Genomic DNA, 16704 nt, shown 5'->3' with positions numbered 1-16704 from the left:
AGATAAAAGCGTGCGACGATGATCAGTCAGTCAGGAGTGAGGGAGTGAGTCAGTCGGTCCGGAGATGGTGAAGTTATGCTGAGTGTGGCTCCGTCAGCCAAAGAAGGCGTGTTTATGATGGTGTGCGGTCAGTCGATTGTCGATCTGGAAGAATCGGATGGCGACGCCGTGTGAGCCGTGACAAGTTTTGACGACGGTTGTACTACGAAGATCAACGCTGGAACTGGCGTGAGTGTTTTCTAGAAGAGAAGCATTCAAGTACCGTCCAAGACCTGTAGACTGGATACGCTATTGTATATCTAGGACTTTAACTGTCATTGAATAGTTGTAATGCATGATATTGCATTTGTAGCGTCTGATCTGTTTGTTTAGTTCACGTTGTGTTCACACCATCTGAGTTATATTGTGAAATTGTAACTGGTACCAGCTGAGTGTGCATGTGTTGTGATATTTGTATTGCCTTAACCGAGAATATATTTCGTTTGTGTTATCGACTCTCGGCTCTGACTCGGTCTTTGGATCACAACCGGCGTTCGCTGGCGCACTAAAAAGACAAACTCTAAATTGTCCGCGCTTTCGTGGTGCTTTTTCGGAGGGCCGAGACGCCAGCCCTTCGAATCCGCCCGGGGATTGCCATCCCCATTAACGGGACAAGTGACACTATGTGAGCCCAGCTCTCCAGCTATCGCTGGTTGTCAAGGCTTCAGCCACGGAAACGGCGTGTGTTACTAGGTTGCGTGGCGTAACGCATGTCTGAGAAGTCCAACGCGTAGACATGTGTTTGTCGGTTGTGTTTGCCATTCCATTAATCAATTGTTGGGTTTTTACGCCCCTAAACTGCTGAGAGACGATTGGAGAGACGCCGTAGTGGAGAGCTCTAGAAATGTCGACAACCTGGGATTCTTTTACGTTCACCTAAAAAAAAGCACACGGGCCTGTAGCATTTGGCAGCTATCGATGGCTGCCATTAGAGAGCCTCCTCCTTTGTTGCTTTATTACGAGATGGAGCTATCTTCTGCCTAATCAGTGATATCATTTTATTTCTCCCTGAATGCGTGTGAGCACGGCGCTCGCATTTTTTTTTCCTGCAGACGCGGTAATGGCAGCGGGAATGCTGAAGTAACACTAAGGATATACGACAAAATTTATACCGAAATGTTTAGAGGTTAATAGATTTATACACTTCTTCGATCCTATTGAGGATGCCACTCAGTAGCACAGCACCCTCTGAGGCTTGTGTCCAATGGTGCTGAGTGCCGGCTTGCACAGATCGCTCACGAAGTGACTCGGTCCACACAAGAGCACCAGGGTATCGTTGTTGGGTGGAAGGAAGGTACTCGGCCATGATGCCAGAGGTCAGCGGACCCGCCACGAACCCAATGGCACCCTCACCCGCTGGAGGCTTGCTCAGTACGTGACAGAGGCTGCAGCAACCACCATGCAAAGATTTTACTATTGTGTAAGTGGGGTACCTGAGCTACTAGATAATAATATTAAAAGTAGGGGTAGCTAATATAACACTGGCAACTGTTTACATGTTTGCTTGAAAAAAGTGTTCCGTGAAAAATAAAATATTAAATTGAGCTCCCGAGCCTTAAAGACTTAAAGATTTCGTTTAATTTATTGCATTCATCACTTGGAAGGCCCACGAGCGTTACAGGAATGACATGAAATTTTTCAGATGCATTAGCATTGAGCTGGTTTTTCGTGAGGCGTAAATGGTGGTCACGTAGTCACAGCACATCGTCATATTTTCACAGTTCTCGTTTGATCGGTCCTTCACTAATAACAAAAATGAAAGAACTACCAAGACAGCCGGAGCCAACAAGAAATGTGCGCGAACTTTGCACGTCGTTTGTCCTCGCTGACTAACTTCTTCCCAGAATTCAAACCAGAACGCGTTTGTGAAAATCTCCGGTAAGTTACTATGATGTTTTTTTTTTTAAATCTGAGCATTTTATTTTTCTGTGGTACTGATACCGAAGACATTTACTTCAAACAAAAGCATAAACAGTGGCAAATCAGATGTTACAACTTTGCATTCGACGAGAGTATAGCTGCGACCTTGCTTTAGGTTGCTGTGGATCGCCGGATTCCAACCAAGTGTATCCTACATTACATGAAATATGCGTCGAGGATAGCGTTCGGCTGTTTTATGGCTAAGCATATATAAGCCATCAATGACATACGCCGTATACATATTTTGCGCAAATATTTTTTCCCGACGTAGCTTTCTCCATAACGACCCACAATTCTTGCTGATTCAGATAACCGTAGCCCACCGACCATTGTATATTGAAGTATATTAAAACAAAAAAAAGGTTGGTTTTGAAGGCTGTTGAATATGTCACTAAAATTTTTGGAGAGCTGCATATTGTGTCATATCTTAGCTACGGCCATGTCACCCGGCCGTGTCAGTGACTAGAATGTAGTCGAGAAAAAAAACATGAACTAAAAAGTACGATCAACATTGACGTGCACTGTTCTGTACACTAGACAGACTGGTTTATTCTGCTAAAGCTGTATATTTACAGAGAGCTATATGCGTAACAAGTCGCGACATTCCAAAACGAGTAATTGGCATTTTTTCTCTTATTTTTGCGTTGAGTGTACAGAGATAAAGAATAAGGCTTCCGTCGAAAGATTAAGGTTCTCTGTGAAACAGAAAACGAATCTGGCAGCTTTCAGAATTTACCTAACGCGTCTCAAATATAATAGCCCATTTCGCTTTTTATTTAATCGTTTTAACATTACAATTTTTTAGGGAAAAGTAAATTATAGAGTTTTTACGCGCAAAACTACGATGTGATACTAATTTATGCTTCAGCAGAATATAAGATGGCCTGCACACCAATTGTTATCACCTTGGATTGTTTAAATGCCTAGGCAAATTTGCATTACCACATCACCAAATTACGGCCGCCGTGACCAGAAATACATCCCGCATCCTGGTGCTGAGTAGTTCAACACCTTAACCACTAAGCACACACGGCGGGCACATCCTTCAGTGTCAAAACAACAACGCTCTGATCCTCACCTGAACCGCTCTGCATGCACCTTGGCGTACTGATCAAGCTCCCGACGCGCGATGATATCGTCCTCGGTTCTGTTCACGTCGATCATTTTGATTTTGGTTTCGTCTTTCTCATCGACAAGCGCGTGACGCAGAAGCTGCAACATGGGCGTGACGCCACTTCCCGCTGCGACCAGCCCCATCCAGGAAGCTTGCGGCAGTCGGCTTCCGTCGACCGTCACGAAATGCCCCTGGCCTTCGTAAATAAAGGTGCCTCGTGGGCCCTGAATCTGTGAGGGAACGAATGAAGGGAGAAATTTTACTTTGTGTCGGGTACGCGCACACGTCGTGGAATAAATGGTCTTCACAACAAATGACCGATTTCAGCTCATCAGATATATTTACAGGAATCCAGGCCGCTTTGCAGGTTTTGTAGGTTTCACTGCTGGTTTTCTTGTAAAAATCAATACTTGTTTGTACAGGACCCACTGGGGACGCAGTGGTTGAGGGCGTACAAATATTTCCAGATACCTTGCACCCCTAGCCTCCGTATAATTCTGAACACGCGAGGGTAGAACGAAAAGCCACTTCAGGTAGCTGGTGCGCATACATGGTAAGAGATGACAGCCGTGCAGACACGGATACAAAAGAAAAGATCATGGTAACAAGAACACCGTGTTCTCTTGATCTTTTCTTTAGTGTCTCTTGTGACCTCAGGAAACAGAGGGCTACGGAATAATTTTGACCGTCTAGAGTCCCTTTCATTTCATCTGAGTGTACGTACATACGTAGCCGTTTTATTTATTTATTTATTTATTTATTTATTTATTTATTTATTTATTTATTTATTTATTTATTTTCAACCCATTGAAATGCAACTGTCATGGCGGAATAGTCGAACACGGGCGCTCATGGTTAGCGTGCCAAAACCTTTGGTGCTAAGACACGACGACAGGCAATTTCTGTCTTGTGTTTATTAACGCATAATAAAAAAACACTTGTAAAGAAGTACTTTCATTTGTTCACATGGAACGTTGTCTGCACTTTGGTGGTATAAATACTAAGCTGGATGTCGGCTTCCTCCATTGATGCCCCAACCACCGTCCTTATGGCTTCTGCGCGCTGGCCATTTTTGCTTCTTCAGTATCTGGTATATTATTATTCCAGTTTAGCGTGTAGCATTCCCCTACTCTGTGCGTTACATTGATTTAACATTCATGGTTACAGAACATTATCAGCTATGTTGTCTGCTGTGTGTAGTCCCATGTGCCAACATTTAACAAATCATGATGTATTTTGTTCGCTTAAAAATGTCGCATATGCTTGAGATCTGCGTTTCTTGTGACCTTTTTAGGGCGAATAAAAATGAACAAAAATAACCACTCGAAGTTCTGAAATATCTCCACAAGATATTTCGCAAAAATATTGACAAATTGGAAAGTACGTATGCAACAAGAGCCACTATGCATGCTTGTTAGGGGAAGTGATCCATTAAAACAGGAAACGAGGTTTTTTTTTTTAGTCTTGTTCCTGACACTTTTTTTTTGCGGCTTCCTCTGTTGTACTTTGTCATGAAGGTACTTTTACATTCCGTTTTGTTTTCATTAGTAGTTCATTTTGACAGGCCATTTGTATTCCTCTTATTATTCTACAAAACGTGCTGGCATTTTTTTAGAGACAAAAACTGCAGTCTACCCGTACGTAGCGCAAGACTACAAGGAAATCTATGCATAATTCGCATAAATATAATAATCAACGTTTATTTTATTGTAATCTGAAATCTGTTTAATACTATAACATAACGCATGGTCTATAGAGAACAAGTCATGGCCACGAAACGGGACATTCACGTAGTTGAGGATGCCAGGAGATGCCGCTACAGAAGCCAAAATTGCGCGCGCGCTGCCCGCACCAGTGGAAAGGCGTAATTATTGGGATCTTGAAGCACCCTCTTCGTCTCGCTCTCCCGCGCACGATCCCGGGCGTTGTATTCAAAATCTTTGTCAGCACCACGAGCTGTTCCGACACACCCTGATACGATGCAGGAGCACATGGAGGCCTTGAAACAACGAGAATGCGGCCGACAAAACCGACCATGAAGTTACATGGCTTTGGCTACACAATAATGTAGTCTATCAGTTCAAAGAACGTTTGTGAGTTAATTTAAAACCGGGGATCATTTTGGAACCTCTTCTCAGGGCTTTGCAAGCGAAGTCGAAAGAGGCGAAAGTGGGTCTAAATTGAGGCCACTCTCCTTGCTGCGTGGCAAAATCTTCAAATGGCCCGGAAAGGTAGGCCCTCTGTGGCACGTTATTAGAATTACGCCTAAAATGCTTTAGTGGTTCCGTAGTATCTGAAACCGAGAGTCGTTTTCAATATTATACAGCGTTCGTGAGAAATGATTTTTTTGTGTACTTGTCATTCACTTAGGACGGGCCGCTTGGCCACCGCCGAGAGCTGGCACGACGTGTACATGTCCCGAAATCCTGGGGATACAAGCCCAGTACCCCTGATTGGTTCCAGATGATTGTCTTCGTCCAATTTTTAACTGCGTACAATCTAAAACCTTCATTGCAGTTGGAAAGTAAGCACATTGTGTGTTAAATGCTGTTTCTCCTTGCGTATGGAGTACTTTGTAGAAAACTCGCGTGTAATGCTGGCCCGGCAGCATAGCCTAAATCCTTACCGTCAATCTCTCCCCTCGGCGCATCGTATCGAGGAATTGGGACATGAGGCCTCCTTCGGGGTGTTCGTCCGACTCGCCCGTGCGGTACACCTTGACCATGATGTCGAAGTGGCCCGTCTGGTCACACCGGGTTACGGGAGTGTAATGTCTCGTTACCGGGCAGCCGTGAATGCTCGCGCTGACAAGGATGTGCTGACCGACGTAAATTCCGAGTCTCTGCGAAGGCAGGCGTACCCGCGACCGACAAGATCGATATGAAGAAACATGCCAAAGTATCCACCCTGCATTTACTCCGCTTCGTTAGACCACTTGTTGAAGTTGTTATGGGCGCTGCCTTCGGATATTCACACAAAGGATTGCTCAGTCTTGTGAATAGTGACATCAAATTAGGGAGCGCCAGAAGCGCAGGCTTCATTGGTACAGCTGTCTTCGTGTGTACTAGTCTACTGTAGTACGGGTGATTTAGTTGGTACAGATTAATAAACGGCTACGTTAGCAGCGCAAGATGGAGGCACTTGAGGGCATCCGTGATAGTTGCAGATAATCCCTAAGCGTATTCTTATGAAATGAGAACAAAAAAAAAATAGTCGGACCTTCCACTCCATGAAGATGGTCGGACAGCTAAACTGTCTTACGTGTACCGAGTGTTACGCCGAGCTCGCAGTTCGGAGTCGTCGGCTCTCCTCTTACGCTTCGCGAGCTCACAACGCTGCGTCTTCGCCACGGTGACGTCGTTTCCATTCAGAGTAAAGTTGGTGCCGACATTGCTCGTAAGCATTTTGCGGCTCGACATTGCCGAATACACGAGGTCTGTCCATCTCGAGTCTGTGTGCGCTGGTATATACGATTGGCTAGCGAGATCATGTCTTGTTAGGAAAGCGCCTGAGTCCGCATGATTGGCTGGCGAGATTACGTGATGTCGTCAATTCATCGCTAGGTCGAAATGCGCTTGCTTGTTCCTGATTGGTCAAAGCTGAGATCACGTGACCAGCTGGCTCAGCCAATGTTGTTTCGACAACCGCCTACTACTACTACTACTACTACTAACACTACTACTACTACTACTACTACTACTACTACTACTACTACTACTACTACTACTACTACTACTACTGTGACAAAAGTCAGGCAAATACAGCTTTGCCATAAAAAGCATTTCTTTTCTTTAGGAGTCTAGAGGGGCGATCGGAGATCTGTTCGTTCCGCTTGTTCGTTCTCCTGGGGGAGAACAAGCGCGCTGATTGGCTGAAGCCGGACAACTCACGCCATTATAAGGGGCGTGGCCATTTCTTTTTTTTCCTTGATGTTTTCTTTTTTGATGACGTCATGCCGCGTCATAACGAGCATGTCGTCTGCTAAAAGTGAACGGAGAGCGAGCCCGTTCGCTCGCGTTCTCTCGAGCGATCAATGGCGTCGCACGGCATGTATTTCGAGTGATGCGGCGGTTGCGGCTGCCGCAACAGCTGATTTTGAGGAAATGGCGCTTGCAACGGTGCTTCCTTGCTACGTTGGCGTTTCTCGAAGCAGATGGTGCGAAATGCGTTTGAAGAGATGAGCGAGTGTGAATTCCGGCGTCGCTTTCGTTTCTCGAAACGTACTGTACCTTGGTTGTGCGACGATCTCGGCCCCGTCATCGGGTGCCAACGAACCAGTGGGATTTAAACAGAGCGGAAGGCGTTGTGCGCGCTGAGATTTTTGCGATCGGATGCTTCCAGCGAGCTGTCGGCTGCGAGGAATTCAGCGGCCTGTCGCAGTCGTCCGTCAGGAACACGCCATTACTGTCGCTCACGGGCAAAAACGGTGGGTGGCCTTTTCCGGAGACCACAGACGCGAAGAGCGAACAAAGGCGGCGTTCGCGCGGCTCGGGCAGATTCCCGTTGTGGTCGGGTGCGTGGATGGTACGCTCATCGCAATCCCGAAGCCCCATGGCCTGAGCTCCGCGGACACGACGCATTACATGTCGGGGAAGGGACTCTACGCATTCAACACCACGATCGTGAGTATTATTCATGCATTGTATGCGTAACGAATTGTTTCATTTATATCGCTTAAACTTTCCGCTTTACTGAGGCTGTTGCAACTGAGTATAAGTGGGAGCGGTATTTTCGATCTATCCAGAACGGGAATTGGTTCGTTTCAGGGCACTTCGCTTAGGATAAGCGATGAAATCATGTGACGCGGAGTACACTTTGGTTCAGCGGCCTGCACAGTGCATAATATTACCGTTGCTCGTTCGCCATGTGTACCCGAAGCTTGATTCTCGATTTGTATTTGTTGAGATTAGCGCTCCCAGAATGTGCCGGCCGTAGTATGTCCTTATTGTTCATTGTCGTGATGGACGTTACATGGATCAATACATGGATGGATGAATAAACTTTATTTCGGTCCCTCGGAACGCGCCCTAGCATGTACATTAAATACGCATTGTTTCATAACCCTTTTTTCAGTCGAAGTTTTTCGTGTTGTAGATATTTTGTGATACATTGCCTTAAACATACAGCAATAATTTGGTTAAAAGGCTTTGGTGGCTGAAAGATGGGTTGTTCCAAGCAGTAAACATGCAGACTACCCTTTGACACTGCATTGTCCTCGTGTTAGAACTTATGGTACAAGTCCTACCCTGTCGATGATTTGTCCATAGCTATGTTTCAACAGTCAGTAACAGTGAAGACAGATGTAGTTACATTAACATAATACCCAACATTGTACCCAAGGTCATTTATGGGTACAAGTTTGACTGAATTGAATTCTGCAGACATGTGATGCCGACCTCTGGATGTCAGTCCATGTTTCCTGGGGTCATGTCATGACTAGTGGGTATGGCGGGGGAGCCCTCTCCGTCAGCACCTGGAAGCAAAACTTCGGCTTGCTTGGTAAGTGCTGTCAATGCTTGCCACATTCAAGACGTTATCACTACAGCTGTCATGCCGACCTCGTGCAGGAGACTCCAGCTATACATTAGAACCGTGGTTCCTGACACCAGTGCCCGGACGACCAGCACGTGGCACCCCTGATGACCACTACAACAAGGCCCACACCGCCATGCGCAATGTTGTGGAGTGGTGCATCGCTGTAAGCTTGTGCACAGCTGCTCAAGCATCATTGCTGCTTGTGCAGCTCTGCACGACATTGCGTTGGCGGCACATGAGCCTGTTCTCGAAGGAAATGATGACGACACCGACGATGCTGACTGCTGCCAGCAGCAGCTGAGCTACCACCACCACCACCACCACAACGGGAGCCAGCAGCAGCGCAACCGTGTAGTGAACCTGTTTCGAGAACTACAGGGCCTGCATGCTTGAGCACCTGCGCAGAGTACGCCGCCGCCTGCAACGACCTCGGCAGCATTGCGTGGTGCGTGTTTGTCTTTGTTCAATGTGTTTGTCACTGTTTTTTTTTACTACGCTTCAAATGTTTGCTACACATATCAACGAAACAGCGTTCTCCTATCAATGAATAACCCCCTTGAATAGGTTGGCAAAAAATGTGAAGCTCACCCTGACTCACTCGTGAAATATATTTTGCTCTTGGGGCTCACTCAAACTCAGACTCACCAAAATTTTCCTCAAGCGGATTCACTCGGACTCAGGCTCACTAAAATGTTTTCACCCGGACTCGAACTCACCAATGTATTACTCACTTGGACTCACAGCTCGATCTGAATCTGAGTGAGTCGACTCATGAGTGATTTTGCCGACCTATGCCCCCTTGTCACACAACGCCATGCTGATGAAATGCGTCGACCAGGTTGTAAAATATGGCGCTTCACACTAAGCACAAGTGAGAGCTCAACTGTGAATGGCACATGGTGCCATTCACAGCCAAAGTGGTAACCGGAAAAGGCTGTTTGAATCAGGACAGCAAGATGCGGTAGCTTTAGTGCAACAAGAATCGTGCTTGTAAATGAAATGAACAACAAGGGTAGTGTCAGAATTGAAATTTTATTACAAGTATCACGAGCAATGCACATAAAAAGCAAAATAAATAAATATCCTTTAAATTTAATGCCAAGGAAAAGAATACAAAAGTAGCTTCCTTTTATAATATACAAATGGAGTTATTACAAAGTGCCTGCAGCACGAAAGTCATTGTATTACATGAAAACAAGGCACAGTCGAACCGGTATTAATTGAACTCGCTAAAAAATGCAAGTTGTTGGTTGCTGATATGTCTTCCTCTATTATTGATTTCTGTTTGTACCCAATCCTGTTATCTAAACACTTCTAAGCAACAGAACACGTATTCGTCAACTGTTTTTTGGTCTTGTAATATTTCAAAATTGTGCAACCTAGACCTTTCACAAACGCTTTTCTTTTTTTCTAGGATGTGTAAAAATCGATAGAAAACGTACAGTGTGCCACAATATTCTACACGTATACACTATAAACATAGATACACTACAGTGCACTATGTGCATATACTACAAAATTGCCCAATGCATGACTTTGTATGAGATTTTAAAAAATGACATGGCAAAACATGATTTATAAATGAAACCACACTGTGCTATGCACATGTACTACAAAACTGCTGAATGCATCACCTCGCACGACGAGATTAAAAACAAATGACATCGCAGGACACGATTTACCATTGATCTACACTTTACTATGTACAATGAAACAGCACATCAGTGCTTCTGATATGCAGAAAAAGAAAATTAACTGAAAGAAAATTGCAGGGCACCATTGAAGCAAACCAGCGTATCATAGCTCGTGATGTGAACAAAAATAAATCTACATATATGTACAACTAGTCTTTACAAATCACTGTGCAGGTGCCTTCCGCTGCAATGAGGGCCCGGGCGAGGGTACCAACGCCTTGCAATTTGTGGACCGCGTCACCGAGAAGTTGAACCTGGCGCAGCTTTCCAATGATGCCTGGCCCTGCCGCCTGGTGTTTGCGGCTAGTAACTCCAGCGCCTCGGCCTGCCGGTTGCCCCCATCTCGCAGCTGCGGCATGAGCTGGAAACCAAGAAATGTGTTGCCATTATCATCTATAAATTTCCTGCTACCGACTCTTCGCTGGAAGCTTCTGTTCGTGAAGAGTTTCAGTGTGTGCAACAATTTCCTCTCTGTTGAAAATCCACTGACCCAACGGCATCCATGAATGGTGCTTGGTTCACCGCACAACCGCACCCCAAGTGCTGGGTAGCCAAAGCTTGGTTAACCTCCCTGCCTTTCCTCTTCGTATCTCTCTCTCTCTCTCTCAACGCACTTCGTTTGGACAGACCAAAGCGGTGCCGGAATTCATTTTCGCTCATCTCATCAAACGCATCTCACGCCTCTAACCATCTCTGCATGAGAAGCAACCAAACAGCCCTTTTCAGGGCTACACAATCGTTTGCCCGGCTTTACGCGATGACTGACACAATCTCCTTCCGAAACCCTAGCTGCTGCAGTATGCAAAACATACAGCAAGCAGGTGTAACACAGGTGCAAACATGTGCATTTGTGTATGATGGCTATGTGAAAAAGTTATATAACGAGCTTGCTTTTTGAACAGTATATTTAGCAATAGCACATTTTCAGTTTCACTTTTGAAGCAATTGACAAAACAGGGAAACATTTCAAGATGTTGAACATTTTTGCAATGCTACCTTTTTGCTACATTTCACCATAACTGCAAGGCAGGACACCTGTTTATTCCATCTGACAGTTATGCATACAACTTGCTCCTGCAACCGTTTGCCAAATTTTTTTTGTGCAGCCTTTTGTCTTTATGCCCACAGATGTCATCTCTTCACAAACATATGCCTGTACGCATGAGCATCACCTGTGAGCATGTAACACCATCTACAGTTAATCAAAAACATCAGCGAAACTTACGAGTTGGGGCACGGGAAAGATCCTGGGCCACATCCTCTTCAGCCACACCAGTAGCAGCTGGAGCAGGGCTCACCTGTTATAGTAAGAAGTTTCTTGATTGACACACTGAGTGCAATAAGAAGTATGGAATGGAAGTGGACAATAGCAATGTTTTTTTAGAATGTTTCAACAGCGGCATGCTATGACACACAGACTTCGGAGAGAGGGGTGGAGGGAGGCAAGCCTACTGGCTACGCACCTCACTCGACTCGAGGGTCTGAGAAATGGGTTGGAACACGTAGGGTGCTCTAATGAGCTTCGAAATATAGTTCGCGGCTGTTCTTTCGTCATCACCGCAAATGTGGCTGTTTCGCATTCTGTTCTGGGCGGCGCAACGTGTTAGCACCTCAGCTAACGCGGCGGCCGGGTGATCCACTCGATATTGTTTGAAAAAGTAAAACTAACAGCGCGTAATGGCTCGAAGCAAACGAGCCCACTTGTTCGCAGCATACAAGTAACAATGATATTCTAAGCCAGTGCTTACCGATTCAGACCACACGAACTATGGGCCTCGCACACTCGTCCCTGTCAAGCACGACGCGGCCGCGGTAATCCGAAATCTGGCCGCCTCGGGTGCCGCTGTAAAGCACAAGCGGGACGTGTAAGATGACCGACCACAATACAATTGTGCTCGCACTCACCTCGGCTGCCCTCGGAGTTTGGCAAGACCCTGCTGCGAATAGTAGCGCTCATTCCTCCATCGGGCCTGCCACTGGGCCCTGGTGTTACGCGCAGGGACTTCTTCGTTCAAAAGCGCTACTAGCTCCTGCCACATGTCGTCCCGGTCCTCCCTCGTGAAAGACGGCTCCAGCGGGCACGAGAGCGTCGCGATCTGTGGGTGCTCTTTCACAAAAGCCAGCAGAAGCTCCTTTTGACGATCCGACACCCGAGAACCAACGCAGACGTTGCGATCGGACGACATTTTGAAACTACGTCAGCCGCTACTTTTCTCTTTTTTTTTCGCGTGCGCGACACCATCTAGCGACGACGTCAAAAAAAACTAACATTATTAAATATCATCACTCAAAGCTGTTGCTGTTTGAAAGAGTGTTTGAGCTTGAGAAGCAAAAACAATAATTTTCTGTAAAGTAATTATATTTAATAAAAGGCGAGAAACGCTTCACGGTCCCTGTGCCGACGTCACAGGATGCGCGTCTACTTCCGGAATGCTATCTGCTTCACGATTGGCTGTTCTCTTCCTCTCGGCGGTTCTAGGCGGGAGCGCTGCGCCTCCTCTCACTTCTGTGACGTAGGCACCGCAGAACGAACGCGGAACGAACAGATCTCCGATCGCCCCCCTAGTAGGTTATTGTTACGGAGGCGTGCTGCAAAGTGGCGTTGCTGAGTTACGTTGAAGACCCACTTATACGGCCGACAGTGGGCGCGCTCTATTTGTTGATGCAACCTCGGCGGCCACGTGTTGCGGCGTAGGTATGGTGCAGCCGATTCGGCGCGCGTCGGTAGTGTGCCTACTATTCCTATGCGCTTCCCTTCTACTCTCTGAGCCGGGAATGTACCTCCTGCTGCGCCGCATCGCCTGCAGGTTTCGCTACACCAATCCGCCTTTCGCATTGTGCTAGGGCGCATGCCTTCTTCCTCTGGCGGGAAAGCCGCGAAACGCTGTGGTAGGGTATGGCATTGCGAAGGCTTTTGTTCTAGCGAGCCAGGTTGTCCCAGATCACTCCACGAAACTCCACTTCCCCGCCAAAACTGCAAAGGACGGCACAAAAAATGAAAAAGGCGGATTGTTGGCACCGGCATCACTTTCGTTGAGAGATGTGACGTGTTTTTCGGACACGGCTTATACAGACGCCTTTTGCGGACTCCATCTGGGCGCGGTTACACCAGCCTAGTCAAGAAACCCTTTCACGTTAAGTCGGTGCTTACTGACACCTACTTTCATGTGCAAGCAGTGGTGTTCAGGCTGCGCCGGACCAGTGACACCTGGTTTGTAATGCAAAATGGACGGTCTGGTATCAAGAACAAGCAATACTTGAATATTAAATATGAATGCCCTGCGTTCTATTAGTCGTGCACATGCATATCCTCCACTGATCTCACTACCAAGGGGAGTGACCAAAACGTACGCGTCACACTACACGTGTATATGAAATGATTTTCTTAGCGAACGAAAGGTACTTTGAGCGTATCTATCTAGAAATCTATCTATCTATCTAGCCGCCTACGTCTCGGTGCTCCCATGATCGCTTCCTTATGTTGGTGTGGACCAAAATTGGTACAGGAGGGTAAGTGGGTGTGACGAATATGACTATGTCGTCATGACATGAGTAACGTGGAAATCATACCGCGTATGTAGTCAAACCTTTTCCTCTAGAAATGCGTGACGCGTACCTGTACACCACGGGCCGTGGTGTGCAGGCATGCGCCACAGGTGATTGACAATTTATATTTACCCAGGAACGGCGAGAACAGACATTGGTAATTTAAATGCGAGAGTGCTAAGAGAAAGCGACATCGGCAGCGTTGACCCGACGAATGCAAATAATATACATCGTAATCCCAGCAGGAATCAAACTCGGGCATTCTGCGTGGCAGTCAGGTATTCTACCGCAGTGCCACGCCAGGATTTGCAACTGCTTTGTAAAAAGACCCTACGCAGGCGTAATGTCGGTGAAACGTCAACAGTGGTTGCAGTGCTGGCTATGTCATTTTATAATAAATCAATAAACATTACATATGCACTCTTATGACACAGGCATCATGTCGGCTTAACGTTAATTGTGGTTCCAGTGTTGGGTCCACTTTTTTAGCAGTCAAATAAACACTACATCTGCATTCCTATGATTCAACGAGCTATAGTCAAGCGTTGCTCGACCCCGGAGCAATAAGGTAACGAGAGTTACGTATGATATTCAGATCGTCGCACCGTAATGTGCACTTCGCTTGGATAATACTGACGTATGTGCTCTAACGTGAGTGCTGACGTTACGTCAGAACATAAGTTACCGTTTAAACGCCAGTGCAGTCGACGTCCTCGTAAGCCCGCGGTGTGCACACAACTACTACACTTACAAAAACACGTCAATCCACCTCGTAACGCTCGATTCTAAGCCGAAAATGCAACATACACGAATAATCGCTAACTGCTTCGCATGACACTGATTTCCACAAAGCGTGGGATCTGCTGAATTTTACCACTGAGCAGAGCGTCACGCCATCAGTCATGTTATCTCATAAAGTAGTCAGATTTCAATAGTATTGAAAGTTGGCTGTTTGGTACAGTAGCATGTTTGGGTACAGCGCGATAACAATGAAGATGGAATACAACAGAGGGGACACAGACGAGCGCTGACTGGCAACTGAAAATATTTATTTGAAAGACATATGAATGCTGACACGTTTTGTTTGCTTTTATGTTCACGTGTCCTTCGAATAAATCTTTTCTTCCGTATGCACTGAAATCCACCAAAGAAGTATAAATATCCCACGATAGGAATATAAAATTTATGCCTGTCGCCGCATTTCATTCTTTCTCTTTCCTAACTCTCTTACTCTTTCCATAACTCATAAGGCATTCCTTCCATAAAAAATCTCTTGTCAATTCACTTGCGCTTACGTTCACTCTTTGTCATCCGTGTGTCCTCTTATGCTTGCGTTTTATTCTCGAGGGTTATTGGCGTCCAAACTTAATGATGATTGTTTTTTTTAGAACTGAGGACACATTAGATCACTATGCTGAGGAGGCGGACCTTAGTAACTTGACCAATTCAAGTCAGTTACGATGCACCTACAATAAATCACATGAGGGATTTCGCATTTTGCCCCTATCTAAATACGGTAAAACAAGATTCGGAGGTTACATGTGTTAAAACTAGGATATGGTTATGAGGCATGCCTTCTGGTGAGGGTCTCCCGATTAACGTCCACTACCAGGCGTTATTTGACGTGCACGTAAATGAAAGCACACCTGTATTCTCGCATTAAGGCCCTTATCAAAACGACACCGCGATAGTCGGGAATCGAGCACACTACCTGAAGTTTCGTAGTCCCATACGTTAACTCCCAAGCTACTATATATAAGGTGTGGCTGCAAATTCAACTCTGTACATCAAACGTAGCATGCAAAGCCACAATCGCTAAGATACGGGGCCGGATGTATGTTCGCAGTCAGCAAGTCTGTTTGGATGGTGGCGCAAAACACAAGGCTGATATAGCGCACAACGAAACACGCACACGAGAAGGCACATAAGGACTCGACACAACGCTGCGTGGTGCTCTGATGCGCCTTCTTGTGCCCATGTTTTTTTTTTGCGCAGGCTACATCAAAGCTGTTCTGACAATTCACCAACAATCCCACGTTCCAAAGTATGGAAAAAAATCCTTTGTCCCACTGCGTACCTGGTAGCGGCTCCGCAGGGAGAAGCGTAGTAGGCGAACGTTGTGGGTGACGGTGATCCTGCGCTCAAGCCGCACCGTGTACCGGGCATTGGGGTCGACGAGCAGTACGTCGCCGGAAATGTGGGCGCCAATCTTGCGTATGAGCAACACAGCCAGTGTAACAGCTCCGAAGGTGGCCGCAGCGGAGGCCACGAAAATTAGAAGCTGTTGGGCCCGCCCGTGCAACATTCTGCTGCTTTTTTCGTCGCGGTTGTCTACTTGTACTATCCTCCCGGCTGTCCAGTAACGGCGATCGCTTCCTTCTTCTTCGTCGTTTTCCGCTTCCACACAGAACTAGGGCAGCGTCTGACGGGAGCTATGCTAGTAAATAAAGTTATTACACAAGCAGTTATATTTCGTTTTTGTAGCCCGTTTTGTACGCACACGAGCTATGCATCTGTGGTGTAGTGCTCAAGACAAGTTCTAGACAAAAACAAAGGTTACCGTCAAGGATGAATGCAAGGTTCTTGGGTGGCCAAAGCAACAAAGTAACAAAGTACAATGTTGTAGAAAAAATCCCACCATCTCCCCGTAAAGGGAACCCTGAGTAGTATGCGAAGCATCCATGAGTCCGACTTAGATTTCTGTAAATGTTTTATTTCCTTCATCACTCTTCATGGTCCTTCTATTCGAGGTTCCCCTGATGTTACTCGTCATATAAGACTTTAAGCTCAAGGGAACGGTTCCCCTCATGTTGTTACTCGTCATATATGGCTCAGGGGAACGTTTTCCCTTGAGTA

At 46.2% G+C, this 16704-nt stretch overlaps 1 protein-coding gene and 1 long non-coding RNA gene across 2 annotated transcripts; both read right to left on the bottom strand.

The window, feature by feature from the left end:
- Nucleotides 1-1159: 1159 nt before the first annotated feature.
- On the bottom strand, nucleotides 1160-16172 carry LOC119397962 (NADH-cytochrome b5 reductase 2). The gene is made up of 4 exons (XM_037665255.2): nucleotides 15926-16172; nucleotides 5700-5915; nucleotides 3038-3303; nucleotides 1160-1424 (listed from the first exon to the last, which is right to left on the bottom strand). The coding sequence occupies exons 1-4, from the start codon at nucleotides 16151-16153 to the stop codon at nucleotides 1160-1162; spliced, it is 975 nt and encodes a 324-aa protein (XP_037521183.2). The 5' UTR covers nucleotides 16154-16172.
- Nucleotides 10578-12202, bottom strand: LOC125758999 (uncharacterized). The gene is made up of 3 exons (XR_007416549.1): nucleotides 12051-12202; nucleotides 11528-11600; nucleotides 10578-10663 (listed from the first exon to the last, which is right to left on the bottom strand). It is a non-coding gene; the product is annotated as an uncharacterized LOC125758999 (long non-coding RNA).
- Nucleotides 16173-16704: the final 532 nt, after the last annotated feature.

This window comes from Rhipicephalus sanguineus, chromosome 6 (assembly GCF_013339695.2).
Source record: "Rhipicephalus sanguineus isolate Rsan-2018 chromosome 6, BIME_Rsan_1.4, whole genome shotgun sequence".
Lineage (NCBI taxonomy): Eukaryota > Metazoa > Arthropoda > Arachnida > Ixodida > Ixodidae > Rhipicephalus > Rhipicephalus sanguineus.
This window is presented reverse-complemented; position numbering and strand designations above follow the sequence as displayed.

What these genes read in the sequence shown, in the direction of transcription:
- LOC119397962 (XM_037665255.2), bottom strand. Translation starts at nt 16,153, where the DNA reads ATGTTGCACGGGCGGGCCCAACAGCTTCTAATTTTCGTGGCCTCCGCT. An exon ending in CCCTGCGGAGCCGCTACCAG is followed by an intron (nt 5,916 to 15,925) that starts GTACGCAGTGGG and finishes CTGCCTTCGCAG; the next exon opens with AGACTCGGAATTTACGTCGG. An exon ending in GTGCATGCAGAGCGGTTCAG is followed by an intron (nt 1,425 to 3,037) that starts GTGAGGATCAGA and finishes TGGTTGCTGCAG; the next exon opens with CCTCTGTCACGTACTGAGCA.